The sequence below is a fragment of the Vulpes vulpes genome, chromosome 9, assembly GCF_048418805.1.
Source record: "Vulpes vulpes isolate BD-2025 chromosome 9, VulVul3, whole genome shotgun sequence".
Taxonomy (NCBI): Eukaryota; Metazoa; Chordata; class Mammalia; order Carnivora; family Canidae; genus Vulpes; species Vulpes vulpes.
Window position 1 is genome coordinate 98,506,488 of NC_132788.1, and position 18,363 is coordinate 98,524,850.

General features: G+C 50.3%; 2 protein-coding genes across 2 annotated transcripts; both read left to right on the forward strand.

Moving 5' to 3' along the window:
• The first annotated feature begins 3,962 nt into the window (after positions 1–3,962).
• NXNL1 (nucleoredoxin like 1) lies at positions 3,963–6,470 on the forward strand. The gene is made up of 2 exons (XM_025989783.2): positions 3,963–4,288; positions 6,140–6,470. The coding sequence occupies exons 1-2, from the start codon at positions 3,963–3,965 to the stop codon at positions 6,468–6,470; spliced, it is 657 nt and encodes a 218-aa protein (XP_025845568.1).
• A 1,617-nt stretch (positions 6,471–8,087) lies between these two features.
• Positions 8,088–16,779, forward strand: TMEM221 (transmembrane protein 221). The gene is made up of 3 exons (XM_025989853.2): positions 8,088–8,563; positions 10,760–10,845; positions 13,674–16,779. Exons 1-3 carry the CDS (start codon positions 8,244–8,246, stop codon positions 14,141–14,143), a joined length of 876 nt encoding a protein of 291 aa, XP_025845638.2. The 5' UTR covers positions 8,088–8,243; the 3' UTR covers positions 14,144–16,779.
• The last annotated feature ends 1,584 nt before the right edge of the window (positions 16,780–18,363 follow it).

An 18,363-nucleotide genomic window follows, 5' to 3' on the forward strand; every position in this document is an offset into this window, starting at 1 on the left:
ATCTTGCTATTCACAAGACGACAGGACTTCCTGGGGTTCTGGTAGAGTGAGGAAAATCTGACTGGGAAATTGTTCCTAAACTGAATGTAACGAGGACACATTAGGAATGAGCACATTCACAAAGCCTTGACAACATGAATCAAATCTTGAGAATAGGGCAGCCCCGATGGCTCAGCAGTTTAGCACTGCCTTCAGCCTGGGGTATGATCCTGGAGACCTGGGATCGAGTCCCACGTCGGGCTCCCTGCATGGGTCCTGTTTCTCCCTCTGCCTGTGTCTCTGCCTCTCTCTCTCTGTGTGTGTCTTGAATAAATAAATAAAATCTTTTAAAAAAAATCTTGAGAATAAGGATTCTGCAACGTTCCTCTATTTGCTTATTTATTTATTTATTTATTTAGAGAGAGAGAGAGAGAGAGAGAGCTTGCATGCACGACCAGGAGGGGCAGAGAGAGAGAGAACCCCAAGAGGAAGAGAGAGGGAGAATCCTCAACGTGGGACTCAATCTCACAAGACTGAGATCATAACCTGAACCGAAATCAAGAGTTGGAGGCCTAACTGACTGAGCCACCTGGGCACTCTGTCCCTTTTTATTGTTTAAAGCCATACTAACCCATACTAAGCCATACCAAGTTTCTTTCAGAGTCTCTCATGTTTCCTAGGCCTTGAAAAATCCTCTAGACCTGGTGTACTAGCTAGCTATTGCTGTGTAATAAATCACCCCAAATTGGAGTGGCTTCATACCATAGGGATCGACTATTTCTTGAGACCCCCTCAGTTGCCTGGGCAGTCCCTCTGCTGGACTCAGTTGGCTCAGCCAATCTGCTACAATCTGCCAGCGGCTAGACTAAAAGATCACATATGTACCAATTGGTGCTGGCTATCCACTGAGCGTCTAGTTCATCTCTGAAAATTAATAAAGGGAAACCTCACTGAAATGCAGTTGGAGGCCAGAAGGGGGAGCTCTCATGCCAGTCCCACCTCACTTCAATTACAGGAAAAAATGTCAATTACAGACCCTAAACAGAAGAACCAACAGGAAGGAATTATGGTTCATAGGCCCCAAGAGGAAACCCTGGACATTACATCTCCTATAAGAAACTGACTACCCGGGAAGCCTGGGTGGCTCAGCGGTTGAGCATCTGCCTTCTGCCCAGGGCATGATCCTGGAGTCCTGGGATCAGGTCCCACATGGGGCTCCGTGCATGGAGCCTGCTTCTCCCTCTGCCTGTCTCTGCCTCTCTCAAATAAATAAATGAAATCTTGAAGAAGAAAGAAAGAAGAAAGAAGAAAGAAGAAAGAAAGAAAGAAAGAAAGAAAGAAAGAAAGAAGAGAAAGAAAGAAACAAAGAAAGAAAGAAAGAAGAAAGAGTAAGAAAGAAAGAAAGAAAAGAAAGGAAAGGAAAGGAAAGGAAAGGAAAGGAAAGAAAGAAAGAAAGAAAGAAAGAAAGAAAGAAAGAAAGAAAGAAAGAAAGAAACTGACTGCCCAAGCAACTCGGCCAATGAGAAACCATCATCAGCTTTTCTCCAATGGACTTCCCTTCAAAACAACCCTTCCCAACTTCCTCTTTCTCCATAAAATCCTATCCTTTGTTTATTGGACATTCCTATGGTTTTTGCCATAGTTTGCTTGTCCCAAATTGCAATTCTCTGCTATTCCTGAACAAGCCCATTTTTGTTGGTAAAATAATTGACTGTTTTAAGGTGAACACCTCTGCGTAGCCTCTTATCCAATAGGCTAAAACAGGAGTCTGCAAGCCACAACTCACAGGCCAAATCTGGCTATCCACAAGCTGAGAATAGTTTTTATATATTTTATTTTTATTTTATTTATTTATTTATTTATTTATTTATTTACTTTTATATATTTTATATAGTTTTTATATTCCAATAGTTTTGGAATAGTCAAGGAAAATCGAAAGACTAATATTTCATGACAAGTAAAAATCTATGAAATTCAAACTTCAGCATCTGTAAATAGAGTTTTATTGGAACCCAGACACATAAATTCATTTGCATATTGTCTAGAGGCGCTTTTGCACAACAGTAGCAGAATTCGAAATTGCAACAGAGACTCTATGGCCCACAAAGCCAAAAGTATTAACTACCTAGCCCTTTTTTTTTTTTTAATTTTTACTTATGATAGTCACACACAGAGAGAGAGGCAAAGACACAGGCAGAGGGAGAAGCAGGCTCCATGTACCGGGAGCCCAACGTGGACTCGATCCCAGGTCTCCAGGATCACGCTCTGGGCCAAAGGCAGGCGCCAAACCACTGCACCACCCAGGGATCCCACTACCTAGCCCTTTATAGAAAAGCTTTGTCAACCCCTGAGTTGATCAGCTTCCTTACATGGGGCATCTGGAGGCAGCCTTCCAAGAGAATGAAAATAGGAAGCAAGGGTAAGACTCATCTTCCAAACCTCCCACCACATTTTGTTGGTCAAAACAAGTCATGAAGCCAACCCAGATTCAAGGAGAGGGGAACTAGTTTCCGTCTCTTGATGGGAGGGGGCCACGATTTTCAACCTTACACACCAAGAGATTTTTTTTTTTTTAGATTTTATTTATTTATCTGAGAGAGAGAGAGAATGAGCAGGAGAAGGGCAGAAGGTGAGGGAGAAGCAGGCTCTACATGGAACAGGGAGCCTGATGCGGGGCTTGATCCCAGGACCCTGGGGTCCTGACCTGAGCTGGAGGCAGACACTTAACTGACTGAGCCACCCAGGCACCCCCACCAAGGGATCTTAAGGTGAGCTGTCCCAACTTAATTCAAGAGGGTGAAGGGGAAAAAAAAACACGTATTTCTTTTCATTAACTTCTATTGACCTTAAAAATAAAGTAAGTTTACTAGCAAAAATGGGATCATTTGGAAATAATAGAGAATTGTGATTCAGGAGAAGCAAAGTATATAAAAAGTCAGAGGCTATTTCAACAAATAAGATAAACATTATTTTATGGAAAAGAAGGGAGGAAGCTGGGAGGGGTTGTTTTGAAGGAAAGTCCACTGGAGAAAAGCAGGAGTTCAGGGTGATGACAGTTAATTGGCTGAGTTGCAGGGGTCGTTGACTTATTGTAGGAGGTGCAATCTTCATCTTTTCCTGTTGGGAACTGTAATTGATCATTCTTTCCTGTAGATTCTTCTATTTTTCAAAGATCTGAAATTGACCTGCTTTCCTGTCATTGACATCGAGTGTTTGGTGAGAGCTCCCCCTCCTGGCCTCTCCCCTCCATATGAACAGGTTTCCCATCATTAATTTTTAGGCTTCTAACTGGAATGTGGCATATCTTTTCATGTCCTGTCATAGCAGGTATCAGCCAGCCCTGTCTCCCGTGGAAATCAAAGATAATTCCATATCACATCCTGGCCATTGCAGGTAGACACCTCAAAACATCATTTATCACAATAGAAATCACGATCATTTGCAGAGCCCTGGTGAATCGGATTACTTAATGTGCTCAATTTGTGGAGAAGCACATCTATTTGGCGTTACAACTTAAAATATTTTCACACCCATATGTCAGGATGACTGTTTTCCTTTACAGTCCTATGCATTTTCTTTTCTTTTTTCTTTTCTTTTTCAAGATTTGATTTATTTATTCATGAGAGAGGCAGAGAGAGAGGCAGAGACACAGGCAGAGGGAGAAGCAGGCTCCCTGTAGGGAGCCCGATGGGGGACTCGATCCCAGGATCCCGGGATCACGACCAGACGCTCAACCACTGAGCCACCCAGGTGTCCCCCTGTGCATTTTCTTAATGGATTTCTAGCTGTCTCCAGAGAAGGACCCACAGGTGGCCTGCCTCTGCCCTCGGAGGCAACACAGAATCAGGTCGAGGTTTAGGCAGATTAGTGAGGTGCTAAGTTGGCCTCCTAAAGATACCTAATCCTGGACCAGCAGCCGGCCAGCAGGCTCAGGACCACGCAAAATCCGTCTGCCGTGTCCCCAGCTCCTAGCCAGGGCTGCCATGGCCTCCTTGTTCTCTGGCCGCGTCCTGATTCGCAACAACAGTGACCAGGACGAGCTGGACACGGAGGCCGAGCTCAGCCGCAGGCTGGAGAACCGGCTGGTGCTGCTGTTCTTTGGCGCTGGGTCATGCCCACAGTGCCAAGCCTTCGCGCCTATCCTCAGGGATTTCTTTGTGAGGCTCACAGATGAGTTCTATGTGCTGCGGGCAGCCCAGCTGGCTCTGGTGTACGTGTCCCAGGATCCCACAGAGGAGCAGCAGGATCTGTTCCTCAGGGACATGCCGAAGAAGTGGCTCTTCCTGCCCTTTGAGGATGACCTGAGGAGGTGAGGTGGGAGAAGAGGTCAGGGAGGGCTTCCTGGAGGAGGAGCTATTTCTGCAGAAAGTGAAGTATGTGTTTATTGTTGCCTCTGTTCCACCTGGAATTGATGAGCACATTCTGTGTGCCAGTGTGCACGGAGTCGGAGTGGGAAGGGGGCCACGGGGCGGGGGGGTGGCTGTGCCCATTTCTATTTAGCTCCCAAGGAGCTTGCAACCTAGCTGAGGAGACAGACATGACACAAAGACTCAAATAAATACATAATAACAAACTGTAGTTATGTTCCAAAGGACAAAGGGAGGATGCCATATGGGAATATAATGGGGAGACCTTGCTGAGGTTTGGGGTCAGGGGATGCTTCCCTGAGAAAGTGGCTTTAAAGAGAGACCCCAAGTCCAGGGAGAATAGGGAAGAGTAAGGAGAGGGAAGGGTTTCCAGGCAGAGGGCACAGCCCAGATAAAGGCTGGGAGGCCATCAGAGAAATAACAGCCAGTTCAGGGAACTGTAAGTAATAACAGATGTGAGAGGTCTGCAGCCATTGTGTGGAGCAGTGCCACAAACTCCATGCTAACTGGGGTGGATGTGATCCTCAGAGTCGCTGGGAGCCAGGGAGGGCCTTAGAGCTGAGAGTGGTGGCTGGATTCATGCTTTGCACTCAGCTGCCCAATAAACAATGCTACAGTTTGTGGCTATCTTAGAACCTTCCCCTTTCTGCAATAAGGCTTCCCTTCTTTTTATTTATTTTTTAAAGTATACTCTACACCCAACATGGGACTCAAACCCACAACCCTGAGATACACATGCTCCTCCGACTGAGCCAGCCAGGCAAACCCAGCTTTCCTTCTTTATAAACTCCAACTTTTCACTATGAAAAATTTCGAAGACACCAAAATTTGGAAGAAGCATATAATGAAACCCACAGCAATCGTTAACATTTTGCCATATTTGCTTTATCTCCACACACGTGGAGTCTGCACTGAGCCATAGACTTTCTGACACTTCACTGATTTCATTAATTCTGCTCCACAAGTTGGAAGTTTCTAGAGACTTTCATTCTCCACCCAACATTATCATCGTTTGGGCATTATTGGCTCACTCCTACTGCCTTCTCTGAGGCTGAGGGGGAATCTTTCCTGTAAACTGGCAACATTTCCCTTCCCAGGGCAGAAATGGCAGCTGTGAGGGCATCATAGCCAAACTCAGACCTGCTGACCTCATTTGTGGCAGGGTCCTCTCAACAAAGCATTCACTAGGGCTAGGTGTCTGGACAGTGAGCGAATCCCCACCCCCTCCACTGTTCCCAAATAAAATACAGGATGCCCAGTTAACGTTTTTTAAGATTTATTTTGTTCCTGAGAGAGAGAGAGAGAGAGAGAGAGAGAGAGAAACAGGCAGAGAGAAAAGCAGGTTCCCTGCAAGAAGAATGGGGGACTCAATCCCGGATCCCAGGATCACGCCCTGAGCCAAAGGCAGACGCTCAACCGCTGAGCCACCCAGGCGTCCCAGGATGTCCAGTTCAAAACAAATTTCCAATGAACAATGAATAATTTTTCAATATACGTTTTTAGTATAAGTATGTCCCATATAGTGCATGTTGTGAGAATAGAATAGAATAGAATAGAATAGAATAGAATAGAATAGAATAGAATAGAATAGAATAGAAGTGAGGTAGCCGCGTGTCTAAGGTATTGGAGACAGTGCAGAGGCCACCGCGCCCTGGCCTGGCCTGGTCCCTGGGCGCCCCCAGCGTACACGGGGCACGCAGAAGGCGCTCAGTAAGTGCTGGGAGGAGGGATGTGCGGCTCCCCAGCTCGGGATCAGGGACGGGCTTCCCCGGACTGACCCGCCCGCCCCGCAGGGACCTCGGGCGCCGGTTCTCGGTGGAGCGCCTGCCGGCCGTCGTGGTGCTCAAGCCGGGCGGGGACGTGCTCAGCCGCGACGCCACCGACGAGATCCGGCGCCTGGGCCCCGCCTGCTTCGCCAACTGGCAGGAGGCAGCCGAGGTGCTGGACCGCAACTTCCTGCAGCCCGAGGACCTGGACGACCCCGCGCCGCGGAGCCTCACCGAGCCGCTGCGCCGCTGCAAGTACCGCGTGGACCGGGAGGCCCGGAGCAAACGCGGCCCTGGGGGCGGGAGTCAGCCCGAGGGGGAGCGCGGGGCGGAGGGCGGCGCCGGGGAGCTGTTCTGACCCCGCGGCGAGGACGTCCGTGGGGATGCCGGGCCGAAGCCTCTGTGCTGAAGAGCGCCGCCCAGTTGCTAAGGGGACACAGCAGTGGACACTTGAGGCAGACATCCCGGGGTCCCGGAGCACACCCACCCCCGGCGGGGTGGGGGGACCTCGGACTGCAGAGAAACCAACGGGCAGGGCTTCAGGAGATGCAAAGTGCTGGGGGGCGGGGAGGAGCAGGGAGGGACAGGTACACAGAAGACAGGCAACCAACTCAAAAATAAGCAAAGGACCTGAACAAGCATTTCTCCAAAGAAGATACACAAATGACCAACAAGCACATGAAAAGATGCTCAGCATCATTAGCCATTCGGGAAATGCAAATCAAAAGCACGGTGAGATACCACTTCCCACCCAGTAGGTTGGCTGTAACCAAAAACCAGCACACAGCAAGTGTTGGCAGGGAAATGAAAAAATTGGAACCCTGGGGCACTGCTGGTGGGAAGGTAGAAGGGTCCAGTTGCTGTGAAAAGCAGTCTGGGGTTCCTCAGGAACTTAAGTGTATAGTTACCAGCAATTCCACTCCTAGGTGTAAACGCAAAAGAAATGAAAACAGGGACTCAAAGAAATACTTGTGCGTGCATGTTCACAGCAGCACTATTCACAACAGCTAAAAGGTGGGGGAAAAACCCACATGCCCCTCAACAAACGAATGGATAAACTAAATGTGGTCCATCCACACAGTGGGGTGCTATTCAACCATTATGTCCAATGAAGAACTGCTACATGGTACCACATGGATGAACCTCAAAAAATTATTTTGCTCAGTGAAAGAAGCTGGACACAAAAAAATCACATACTGCCTGGCTCCATGTATGTAAAATGTCCAGAACAGGCAAATCTAGAGACAGAGAGCAGATCAGGGCGGCCAAGGCTGGGGGAGGTGGAGTGGGGAGTGATTGCTAATGAGTGGGGGATGAGGGGCTCCTTTTGGGGTGATGAAAATATTCCAGAACTAGACGGACATGTTGTTTGCACAACATCATGCATGTACTAAATGCCACTGGATTGTTCACTTCAGAGTGGTTTCTTTTATGTCATGTAAATTTCACCTCAATTTTAAAAATGAAAAATAAATTATAATAACCAAAAACGTGTCACGGGAAGAACAAAGCTCAGCAGCAAAAGACAGGGGAGCCTGGTCAAGCGGGGGCCCCAAAGAGCCTCACCCAGAAGACGACATTTCTGCAAAGCCTTGAAAGAAGGTTAAGCAGAGGGGAAATCACAGCCAATTGCAAGGTCCGCAGATAAGAGACTGAATATCAAAGGGAATTATTTAAAAATTCGCTCAAATTTCCTTTTTTAAAGAACAATGAAACAGGTGCTTAGGGCAGTGGGTGGTGTGGGACTCGCTTTAATGAGTTTGCGGGCTTGTGGGGCCCCCTGGATCCGGCCACCCAGCCCTGGCGGCTCCCGGGGCCACCTCCGTCCCATCCTCGCCCCGCCCCGCGCCGGCCCCGCCCGCCCAGGACGTGGACGCCGGGAGGGGGCGCCCGCAGGGTCCCCAGAGGGAGGAGAAAAGACTTGGTCCCAAGTTTTCGCGGCACTTTCTCATCCCCACCGCCGTCGGCACGCCAATCCCCCGACGGCCCCCCAACTTTCAGATACCCCGTGCAGTCCCGCCCCCCTCGGAACTCCTGGGGGCCCTGGACGCCCGCCCGACTCACCTGCCCGGTTAAAATCTCTTTTATTCCTTGACCACCCCACCCCCACCCCGACCGGCAGACCCCAGCCATGGCCCGGTCGTACGGCGGCCGGGTGCTGGCCGCGATGACCCTGCTGGGCATCCCGGCGGCCGTGCTGGCGGCGCTGGGAGCGCAGCTGCTGTTCCAGCTGCAGGCGGGCCGCGCGGAGCTTCGGGGGCTGCGCGCCGACGGGCTGGGCCCCGAGCTGGGCGGCGGCCCCGGGCTGCCCGAGGACGCGGCCGGGGCGCTGCTGCCGCTGGCCGCCGCGCTCGCCGCGCTCGCCCTGGTGCTGGGCCTCACCTGCCTTCTGCTCGCCGCGCTCTGCGGCCATCTGGGCGCCGAGCTGGCGCGGGGGCCTGGCCCCGGCAGGTAGGACAGTCCCCTCCTCCCCGAGGCCCGGCTGGGGGCCCGGAGAGCCCGGGGGAGCCGCTGCCCCTCTCGGGGTCCTCAGGTTGGGGGAGAGCTTTCCGTCTCCCCTCTCCCTCCCCCTTTCTTCCATCCCGACCTCCCTTTCTCCCCTCTCTCCATCCCCCACTCTCTCTACCATCTCTCCCTCCCTTCATCCTATAGTAGTTGAAAATTTACAGCAGGTGCACCGACTATACAGTGACCCCCATTTTACAGAGGTGGAAACTACAGTCAGAGAAGACCCAGGATAGGCTGGCCCCAGTGTTGACGTTCACTTAGGGAACCCTAAGCTCCCAGTGCTTCTCGTGCTTCTCGTGTTCTGTGGACTAACCCAGCGAAGGGCCCCCAGTCCCTGGGCTGCTGGTGTTGCTACCTCCCTCTGTAACTGAGCCTCACACAGGGGAGACTGATCTCTCTAGGCTGCCCTTTTTGGAAGCAGGTGGACTAGATGTGAACATGCTCCTGGTAGAGCCACATCCTGTGCTCTGGCCCCCCGTTGGGGTTCCTTACTCAGGCACCTGGAACATGGGCAGGGGGCAGGGGAGGCAGGTGTCAGGGGGCAGGGAATGGAGAGGAACTTACCCTGAGTCAAGGACTCGCTGCTGCCCCACCTCCCAGTGTTTTCTTCCAGGATGCTGGGGCAGGGGAGCCAGAATCAGGGACCAGGATTCCATGGATTTCAGCAGATGGGAACTTCCCCCGCTGGAGTTGATCCCACCTAAAGTGTGCAGTATCCATTCCACAGCTCAAGGGGTGCTGAAATGCACTCATCTGTTAGTCGACAAATATGTATTGGGTGCCTGCAGGGGGCTGAGCCCAACATAGCTTGTAGAGGATACACTGCAGGAACCAGACGGATCCAGATCTGCCCTCTTGGGGTAGACAATAGAGACTAGACAATAATGTCAATCCCAGGATAAATGCTGGGAAAGGAAGAAAATGGGTGATGCAGTAGAAGAGGATAGGGTGTCGTTGAGATGGGATCATCAGTGGAGGCTTGGGCAGAGACTTAATTGAAGGAGGAAAGGAGGCAGAAGATCTGGAGGTTTGTGATCCAGGCAGGGGGAACAGCACGTGCTAAGGCCCTGGGGCAGGAATGACCTTGGGGTGTTAGAGGGTAGTGATTGGTGTGGCTGGAGGGAGACATGAAGGAGATAAGAACAGGGAAATCCGGAACTGGAGCATGTAGGGGCTTCCTGTGCTCTGGTGAAGACTTTGGGGTTTACTCTGCCCGAGAGTTGTGAGCAAGGAGGGGCATGATCTGACTTCAGTTTGAAATAACACCCTCCAGCTGCCACACAAGAAAACAGGGGCCGGGAGGGGAGGTGGTGGGGAGACCAGGGAGGAAGCCATTTCCACTGTACCAGCGGGAGGTGAGTGATAATGGAAGCTCTCAGAGCCTCCATTTCCTAAACCTCCAGGAGTACAGAAGTGCTTAGCACAGTACCAGGCTCAAAACTAAGTCCTCAATCAGTCTCAGCTCTTGGGAATCTCTGTTTCTATCATGTCTGATGACAAGTTACCCTGGTTTCTTCATTTCCCAAATAAGCTTATGGTCCATAAAATAATGAGAAGTCAGGTCCCTAGCAAGTGTCTGTGCATAATAGCTGCCTCATGAATGTTGGATATTTGAATGGACTGATGTATATGGATGAGTCATAGGAGAGAGGGGATGGATGGTGGATGGATGAGTGGTGAATGAGGGGTGGATGAATGGACAGATGGATAGTTGGATGGATCAATGGATGGTGAGTGGGAGATGGATGATGGATGGATGGGTGAAGGATGAATGGATGGATGGATGGATGGATGGATGGATGGATGGGGTAGATGGGTGGTGAATCACAAATGGAAGGACGGATGGATGGTTGCTATTTAAATAAGTGGATGGATGGATTAATAGGGCCTGGCTAAGTGGATGATGGCTGTGTGGTTGAATATCAATGGGGATGGGTGGATGGTAAGTAGTAGTGGACATTTACCTGGAAGAACAAATGAATAGGTAGGTGGAGAGACGATGGATGGATGGATGGTTGAGTCCTCCCATAGATCTCAAGTCCCCCAAAGCTGGGCCACTCTCCCTGCCTCTCCTCCCTGGCCTTCCCCCACCAGTTCCACCCCCTGAGCTCGTTCTCTTCCTGCGCCCCTCCTTCTCAGGTCTGACTGGTTTCTCTATGACTGCCGTCTCCTCAGACACGTGGCCCTTGGTGTTTTCTGCTGTGGGGTCTCCGTCTACTTAGCAGGTGCGTGCTGGGGGATAGAAGGTGGGGTGTAGAGCCCCAGGCTGGGGTGGCCAGGGGTAGTGGTCCCATAACTGAAGCCAGCTCCAGAGCCAATCTGCCTGTGTTAGACTCTCAGCTCTGACACTTTCTTGCTCTGGGACTTTGGGCAGATTTCCTTTGTGTCCCAGTTCCCTCATCGGTACAGCAGGGATGCATACTTCCCTGCCTTCTAGAATTGCTGAGGGGATTCTGGGTTAATTCTGATGAAAGCCCATGAACAGCATCTGACCCCAGTTATTGGAACCCAGTGTGGGTTCCGTAAGTGGTAGCTGTCTCCAGAATATTTTTGATTCTTCAGTTTCTCACATTTGGTTTGAACAAAAGCTTTTAAGTCCTTGGTGGTTTTCTGGGGATAGTGTTTCACAGGTTGGTCTTAGTAAAAACTGTTTGGTTACAAATGTTGAAACTTCCAGCTCAAGAATAGCTTAGGAAAACAAAAACAAAACAAACAAAAACCAAACACCGCCCCCTCAAAAAAAAATATATATATATACATGTACATGTGTATATATGTTTTATAAACCAGAAATGTAGTTATAAATCCCAAAACATGAAGCAGAAGAAAAACTAATAACGTGGGTGACAGAAGGACACACTGCACTGTCTTTCCTTCCCTAAATTGTAATAACTTTTCTTAAATCCACCATCTCTCACCCACACTTACCAAAAAGGAACCAAATCATCAAGATTCCTTAAAGAGACACCTGACATCTTATATTTTGTTCTAATCCTGAAAAATGTATTGATGGTACTGCAGACTCAGTGCTGAATCATACGTAGACCACTGGCACTCCTATAAACAACCTGTTTTACTGGAAGAAAAAAATATTCAGCTGAATGAAAAACAAGAGATTTGCTGTTACTGCCTTTTTCTTATTCCTGCAACAGAGAAATAGAAGTTTAGAAACATATTTAAATTATTTATTTGTGAGACGTGAGCCTATATTCCATTATGGGAACATAAGGGAATATGTGGGTGTATAATGTACAGTAAACTCTGAATAACTTTTGATGTTCGACTTAATAAAATGCTCCAGTTGTGAGTTTTTTAAAAGGAGAGTGGATGGGATGATTCATGTATCTGTAAAGATCAGGGGTGGTTGTCCTCAGGTGCAGCTGGATCTAGGTGCTCAAACAATGTAATCAGAAATTCCTCTCACTTCCCCTCTTCCCCTGGTATCCCCAGAGAAAGATGCTGTATCTGTAAGTGCTTTCAACACAATGCCTACAATCTTGAGCCTTTTCACAGCCTGGCAAAAAAAAAAGTGTTGGAGACTTGTAGAATAAGACATCCTCATTCTAATCTACAAGAAAAACTCACAAAGAGGGGAAAAGAGATAAGTGTGTCAGCCTTGTTAAGTGTTAAATTAAGAATTTGTTCAGCTCCCATTTAGATTCTTTTTGAGGTTAGGTGACCTCACTCAGCAAGAATTCCCAAGCACATCAAGCCAATCATCCAATCATCCATTCGTTGCTAGCCAGAGCCAAAAGAATAATTAAAAAAACCTTTTCAAGAATGTTTAGAGAAAAAAAAAGTCCTTGGCCTCACTTTAATATGTCAAATATGATGCAGTGTGGCATCTTAAAAGCAAGAATATAGCCACCCAGGTGGGTGGCTCAGAGGTTGCGCATCTGCCTTTGGCTCAGGGCATGATCCTGGGGTCTGGGGATCCAGTCCTGCATGGGACTCCCTGCAGGGATCCTGCTTCTCCCTCTGCCTCTCTCTCTCCGAGTGTCTCATGAATAAATAAATAAAATATTAAAAAAAAAAAAAGGCAAGAATACAGAGCCAGAGAAAGCATAAAAACAACCAGCCAAGTGCCAAGAAGGCTTCCATCCACTCTGGGTTTCTCTTCTGCCAATTCCTTGGCTGCTGCAGTAAGAAAGTTCCTCCCTACCCACAGCCCAGTTGAAAGTCCCAAGGATGGCTCTGATTGGCTGGGCTTGGGTCATGTGATATCCCTGCACCAATCGCTACAACCAAGGGAAGCAATGCTCTGATTGGCCAAGCCTAGTACCATGCACATTACTGATGCCAGAGCCATGGGTCCGTGCTCCTACCTTAGTGCGCAGGGTGACGGTACGGAGTGGACAATGGTTCTCAAGGGGACTGATTCTGCTGACCTGGGGGACATTTGGCAATATCTAGAGACTTTTTAAAAAATATTTTATTTATTTATTCATGAGAGAAACAGAGAGAGGCAGAGACATAGGTAGGAGGAGAAGTAGGCCCCCCCAGGACCCTGGGATCATGATCTGAGCCAAAGGCAGACACTCAACCACTGAGCCACCCGGGTGCCCCTCTGGCGACGTTTTTGCTCGTCATGACAGGGAAGGGAGAGAATGCTACTGTATCTAGTGGGTAGAAGCTGCTAAATGTCCTACAAGGTGCAGGCCAGTCCTCATCAAAAAGAATGGTATCAACTGGGCGCTGGATAGGTCAGCGGAAAACTAGTACAGATCAGACCTCAAGGTCAGGTCACCAACCGTCTTGTTCAAACCAGCAAACTAAGGCCGGAGAGGGGCTGTGGTTCCCTGAAAGTTAATCACGGGCTTCAGGAAGCCTGAGATTCGTGTTGCTTCAGTTGTGGTCAAGTACGCATAACATAAAATTTACCATTTTGGGGTAAAATGGATGTGACGACAATGTGAGAGGATTAGATAGCTAAGCTATGCGCCTGTCATGCTGTATGGGTTTCTGTGACTGCCCTGTGTTTGGGGGAGCTCTCTCGGGGCTTGGGGAGCAAACGCTTGGTGACTAAGTAAATGAGAGCCCTTTCTTTCCCCAGCACTGTCCATCTATGCCTTGCTGCTCTTTGAGATCGAGACAGGTGCGGCCGCCGCCTCCATCCTCGGAGTGGGTGCTCTGGTGCTGGTGGCGGCCCTCACCCACACTCTGCTCCGGGCTGCCCGGGCCACCCGCCGTAGCCTCCATGAACTGTCTCCACCGCACTTTGAAGACGACCCTGTCCGCCCTGCTGAAGTCTCCAAGGCCAGCCCCAGGGCTCAGCCCCAGCAGGGTACCCACCACCGGACCCCCTACTCATCCTTCCCAGAATCTGGGGACCCCTTCAGACCCATGGGCACTGCTACAGCACCTGCAGCCCTGGGGGGAGGCCGGGAGAGCAGCCTGCCTTTACCCCGCACGCACCGGACTCTGTCTGCTGGCAGGCGGCACTGGGAAGTGGTCACCCACGAGATGCGCAGCATGCTGGGCCACCGGCCAGGGGCCTCGGGGAAGGATTCCACACTAGTGTGAACCCAAGGATCAGAGATAGCGACGTGGTGTCAGGCCTGCTGCCTGACAGATAGGTCCAGACTCAACCACAGTAATATGACTTGTTTTCTCAGTTCACAGCATCCCTGGCTTGTGTCCTCAAGGCTGCTTCATGGCACAAAGCGGCTGCCAGGGCTCTAGCCTTCACCTCCTCCCTCAGAGGGAAAGGCAGAGGCCAAGGGGTGGGGGGCTCAGCATCTTCTAGAAATCTTTCTAGGAGGCCTTGGGACCCTCCTGCTTATACCTCACTGGAAAGAACAGAGTCACATGGCCACATCTCCTGGCAGGAAAGGCTGGGAAATGTAGCTGTCAGATGTTAGAGGCAGGAGGGGAGGGTTGGGTTTAAACAGTGATTCTCTAAATGTCTCCATCCGTTTTACAGATGAGGAAACCGAGGTCCAGAGAGGGGCAGTGACTCACCAGGAGTCCCATGGCCAGTACTGAGCGTCAGAGTCAGGATTCGAACCCGGGTTCTCTAACCCCCATGCTGCTGACAGTGCAAGTCTCAGACTCTGCGACTTCTTCCAGGCTGTGAGCATTTGAAATCTGTGTGTGCTGAGCTCAGAGCAGCCCAGGGCCACAGGGGCCCCTGGAGGGCTGAACCCCCTTCTGGCTGTGGGCCCCTGGCCGAGGGCTTTGCTGCTCTATGTCTCAGTTTCCTTGTCTATAAAATGGGGACAGAAGCAGTTCCTCCACCTAGGGCTCCTGTGAGACTCAATGTAAACCATTCCAAGTGCCTGTGCACAGTAGGTCCTCAATACATGCCAACCTCTGCTGTCATCCTTCAGGGCCCCTGGTAGCAGGAAAAGGGGGGTTGATGGCCACTTTCTGGGGCTCATGAAACTGACAAGGCTTAGACTGGATAACTCAGAGCCCCAGAGGGGACGCCTGGGTGGCTCAGAGGTTGAGCATCTGTCTTCAGCTCAGGGCATGATCCCAGGGCCCGGATCGAGTCCCACATCGGGCTCCCCGCAGGGAGCCTACTTCTCCCTCTGCCTATGTCTCTGCCTCTCTCTCTGTGTCTCTCATGAATAAACAAATAAAATCTTAAAAAAACACACAAACCAACAAACTCGGAGCCCTAGGGATCTCCAGAGGCCCTGGTCCCACTCCCATCCCACATGACCTGCACGACTCTCAAATAAACTCCAACCTTCACTATCACCTTTGTCACTTGAGCCACATCCGAACATGCTGTGTGGTCAAGCCCAGGCCCAGCATGATGGGTGGAGTCAAAGGAGTGGGATGTGGAGGCTGAAGTGGGGTACAAGGGTGTACTCTTTATAGATAGACCCCAGTCGGGGCCCATGTCCTACAAATCTTCATGCATATAAATTTCACTAGGGGTGGGAATGCCTGGCCTCCACCCTCACCCCAAATGGACAGATGTCCCCAGAATTCTCCCAGTGGGTCCCTTCCTGGGCCATACAGGCACTCTGAAGCCCAGGGAGAGGAGCAGCTCAGCCACAAAGTGGCTTAACCCCCCCCCCCCCAGGGCCTTTTCCAATGGAGAGAGAGGTAACAGTGCCCAGTGGGGAGGGGGAGGATCCTCTCCTAATTCTGACCCTGGCAAGGACCCTGCTGATCCAATACACCCAGACCCTAGTGGCCCACTGACCCCAACTCCAGCTGCCTCCTCCCAGAGCCACCGGGAAGCTGCAGAGACCTCTTTGCTGGTGGAGTGAAGTGGAGAGATAATACACATGAACATCCCACGTGGCGCCTGACATGTGGGGCACCCAGTAAGCATGGATTCTCGGGGAGCATAATAAATATCAATGAAAAAGATAAAATAAGAATAAATTTCGGGGCAGCCCCAGTGGTCCAGCGGTTTAGTGACCACCTTTGGCCCAGGGCATGATCCTGGAGACCCGGGATCGAGTCCCGCGTCAGGCTCCCTGCATGGAGCCTGCTTCTCCTTCTGCCTGTGTCTCTGCCTTCCTCTCTCTCTGTGTCTCTCATGAATAAATAAATAAATAAAATCTTTTTTAAAAAATAAGAATAAATTTCAGGGCACCTGGCTGGCTCAGTCAGTACAGCATGCAAGTCTTGATCTTGGAGTCATGAGTTCAAGCTCCACGTTGGGTACAGAACTTACTTTAAAAGAATAAGAAATGTCACATCTTTATCACATGCCTGGTTCTGCAGGCACATACCATTCACTTTCCTGGCCTCAGTTAATCTTCAGGATAACCCTATTTACAGATGGGGAATCTGAGGCCCAGGAACTGAGACCATATGGTGGTGATGGCTGGAATCTGGTTACCCCTTCACAAAGAGCTCCAGGACAGAGCAGGTGCCCAAAAAACATTGGAAATTACAGTTTCTGAGAATCCACTGGAATGGGGCAGGTGATCAAGCCATGTGATGGAATATTACTCAGGCATGAAAAGGGACAAAAACCACTGATATGGTACACATGGATGGAGTTTGAAAACCCCAAGTGTTGGGATCCCTGGGTGGCGCAGCGGTTTGGCGCCTGCCTTTGGCCCAGGGCGCGATCCTGGAGACCCGGGATCGAATCCCACGTCGGGCTCCCGGCGCATGGAGCCTGCTTCTCCCTCTGCCTGTGTCTCTGCCTCTCTCTCTCTCTCTCTCTCTCTCTGTGACTATCATAAATAAATAAAATAAAATAAATTAAAAGAAAACCCCAAGTGTAAAAAGTCAGACACAAAAGGCCACATAGTGTGTGATTCCACATATATGAAATGTCCAGAACAGACAAATCCACAGAGACAGCAGGTGAATGGCTGTCAGCAGCCGGGGTACAAGGATAAGGAGTGACTGCTCATGAGGATGCGGTTTCCCTCCTGAGTGATATAAATGTTCTGGAACTAGGCAGTGGTGATGTTTACACAACATTCTCAGTGCACTAAATGCTACTGAACTGTATACTTTAAAATGGAGAATTCATGTGAATTTTACTTTAATTAAAAAATTTAAGGAGGCACTGCAGGTGGAGATGGGCTCCTGAACTAAAAGCTCCTTAAATGTTGCACCTGTGAGCTCACTAGCCTCTTCCCCGTCTGACCCCTGCTCATCCTCCTGGGACCCAGAATAGGAGCCCTGGAAACGAAGCTGGGAGCGGGCTGCCCATTGCCCGGCTGAAGCCAACCCCCCCCCCCGGCTCTGTTTTGGAAAGGGTGCCAAGCATCCTCATATCTCAGCCAGAATCAGGTGAGAGGGGACGAGGCTGGGCCTCGGCCAGGAGCCAAATGCTGAGGTCGTTGCTGTGTGTCCTGGCTACCTGATAAGGGTTTGGTGCTCCAGGAGCTGGCACAGACCTGGCTCGGGGAACAGTCATGCGACCTGCCACTTTAGTGTCCTTTATAAAATAAAGTAACCTCCTCCACTCCACCAAACACAGCTGCGAGGACCAGATCAGAAAGGGGATTGATGTCTCCATTAATTCCACAGGCCACGCAAAAACAAGCAGCTGTTGGGACGCTGGTGTGATTAGAGAGTGAATAACATCTCCCAAAGACATTGTCTTGGGTTGGGATCTTCAGAACCAGACCATGAGATGATGAGGGGGGTGTGGTTTGTTTACAGGGGAGGTTACCCCAGGAAGCCCCCAGAGACACCAAGCCTTCAGGGACACCAATAAGCAGACAGTACCATGACTGCCTGGGCTCCATCCTGCTGGGGATCTCTGGGAGACAGCAAAGAGCACACACAGCAGAGTGACCCCAACACAGGGGCTCAAGGCCTGGGGTATTTATCCTCTGACCCTAGAAAAACGTCACAAAAATAATATTGAACAGAATTAGCCAGACTCAGAAGAGAACTCATTAGGGAATCACACTTACATCAAGTTCAGTAGTAGGCAGAATGAACGGTGAGGTCGAAGGCAGTAGCATTAAGGGGGCTTCAAGGGGGGTGGCAAGCGGATGCTTGAATCTGGCATAGGTGGGTGCTCTGATCTGGGGGTGGAGAGAGCAGCAGGGGCCACAGCTGGGCTCAGAAGCATTGGAATACAAGTGTGGAGTTTGCGCTAGCAGAGGCCACCGGGGCTGCACCCCGCATGCACCTGCTTAGACTTTACGCTGTAGAAACTGTTGAGCTGGGAAGTGTTTCTGCAAGTCGGTAGAGCAGTATGCGAGCATCTCCCTCGGAGCGGCACTGAGGTAAGCACCATGGAGAGTCCCATTGTAAAGATGGAGAAACTGAGGTATAGAGAGGTTAAGCCACTGCTCAAGGGT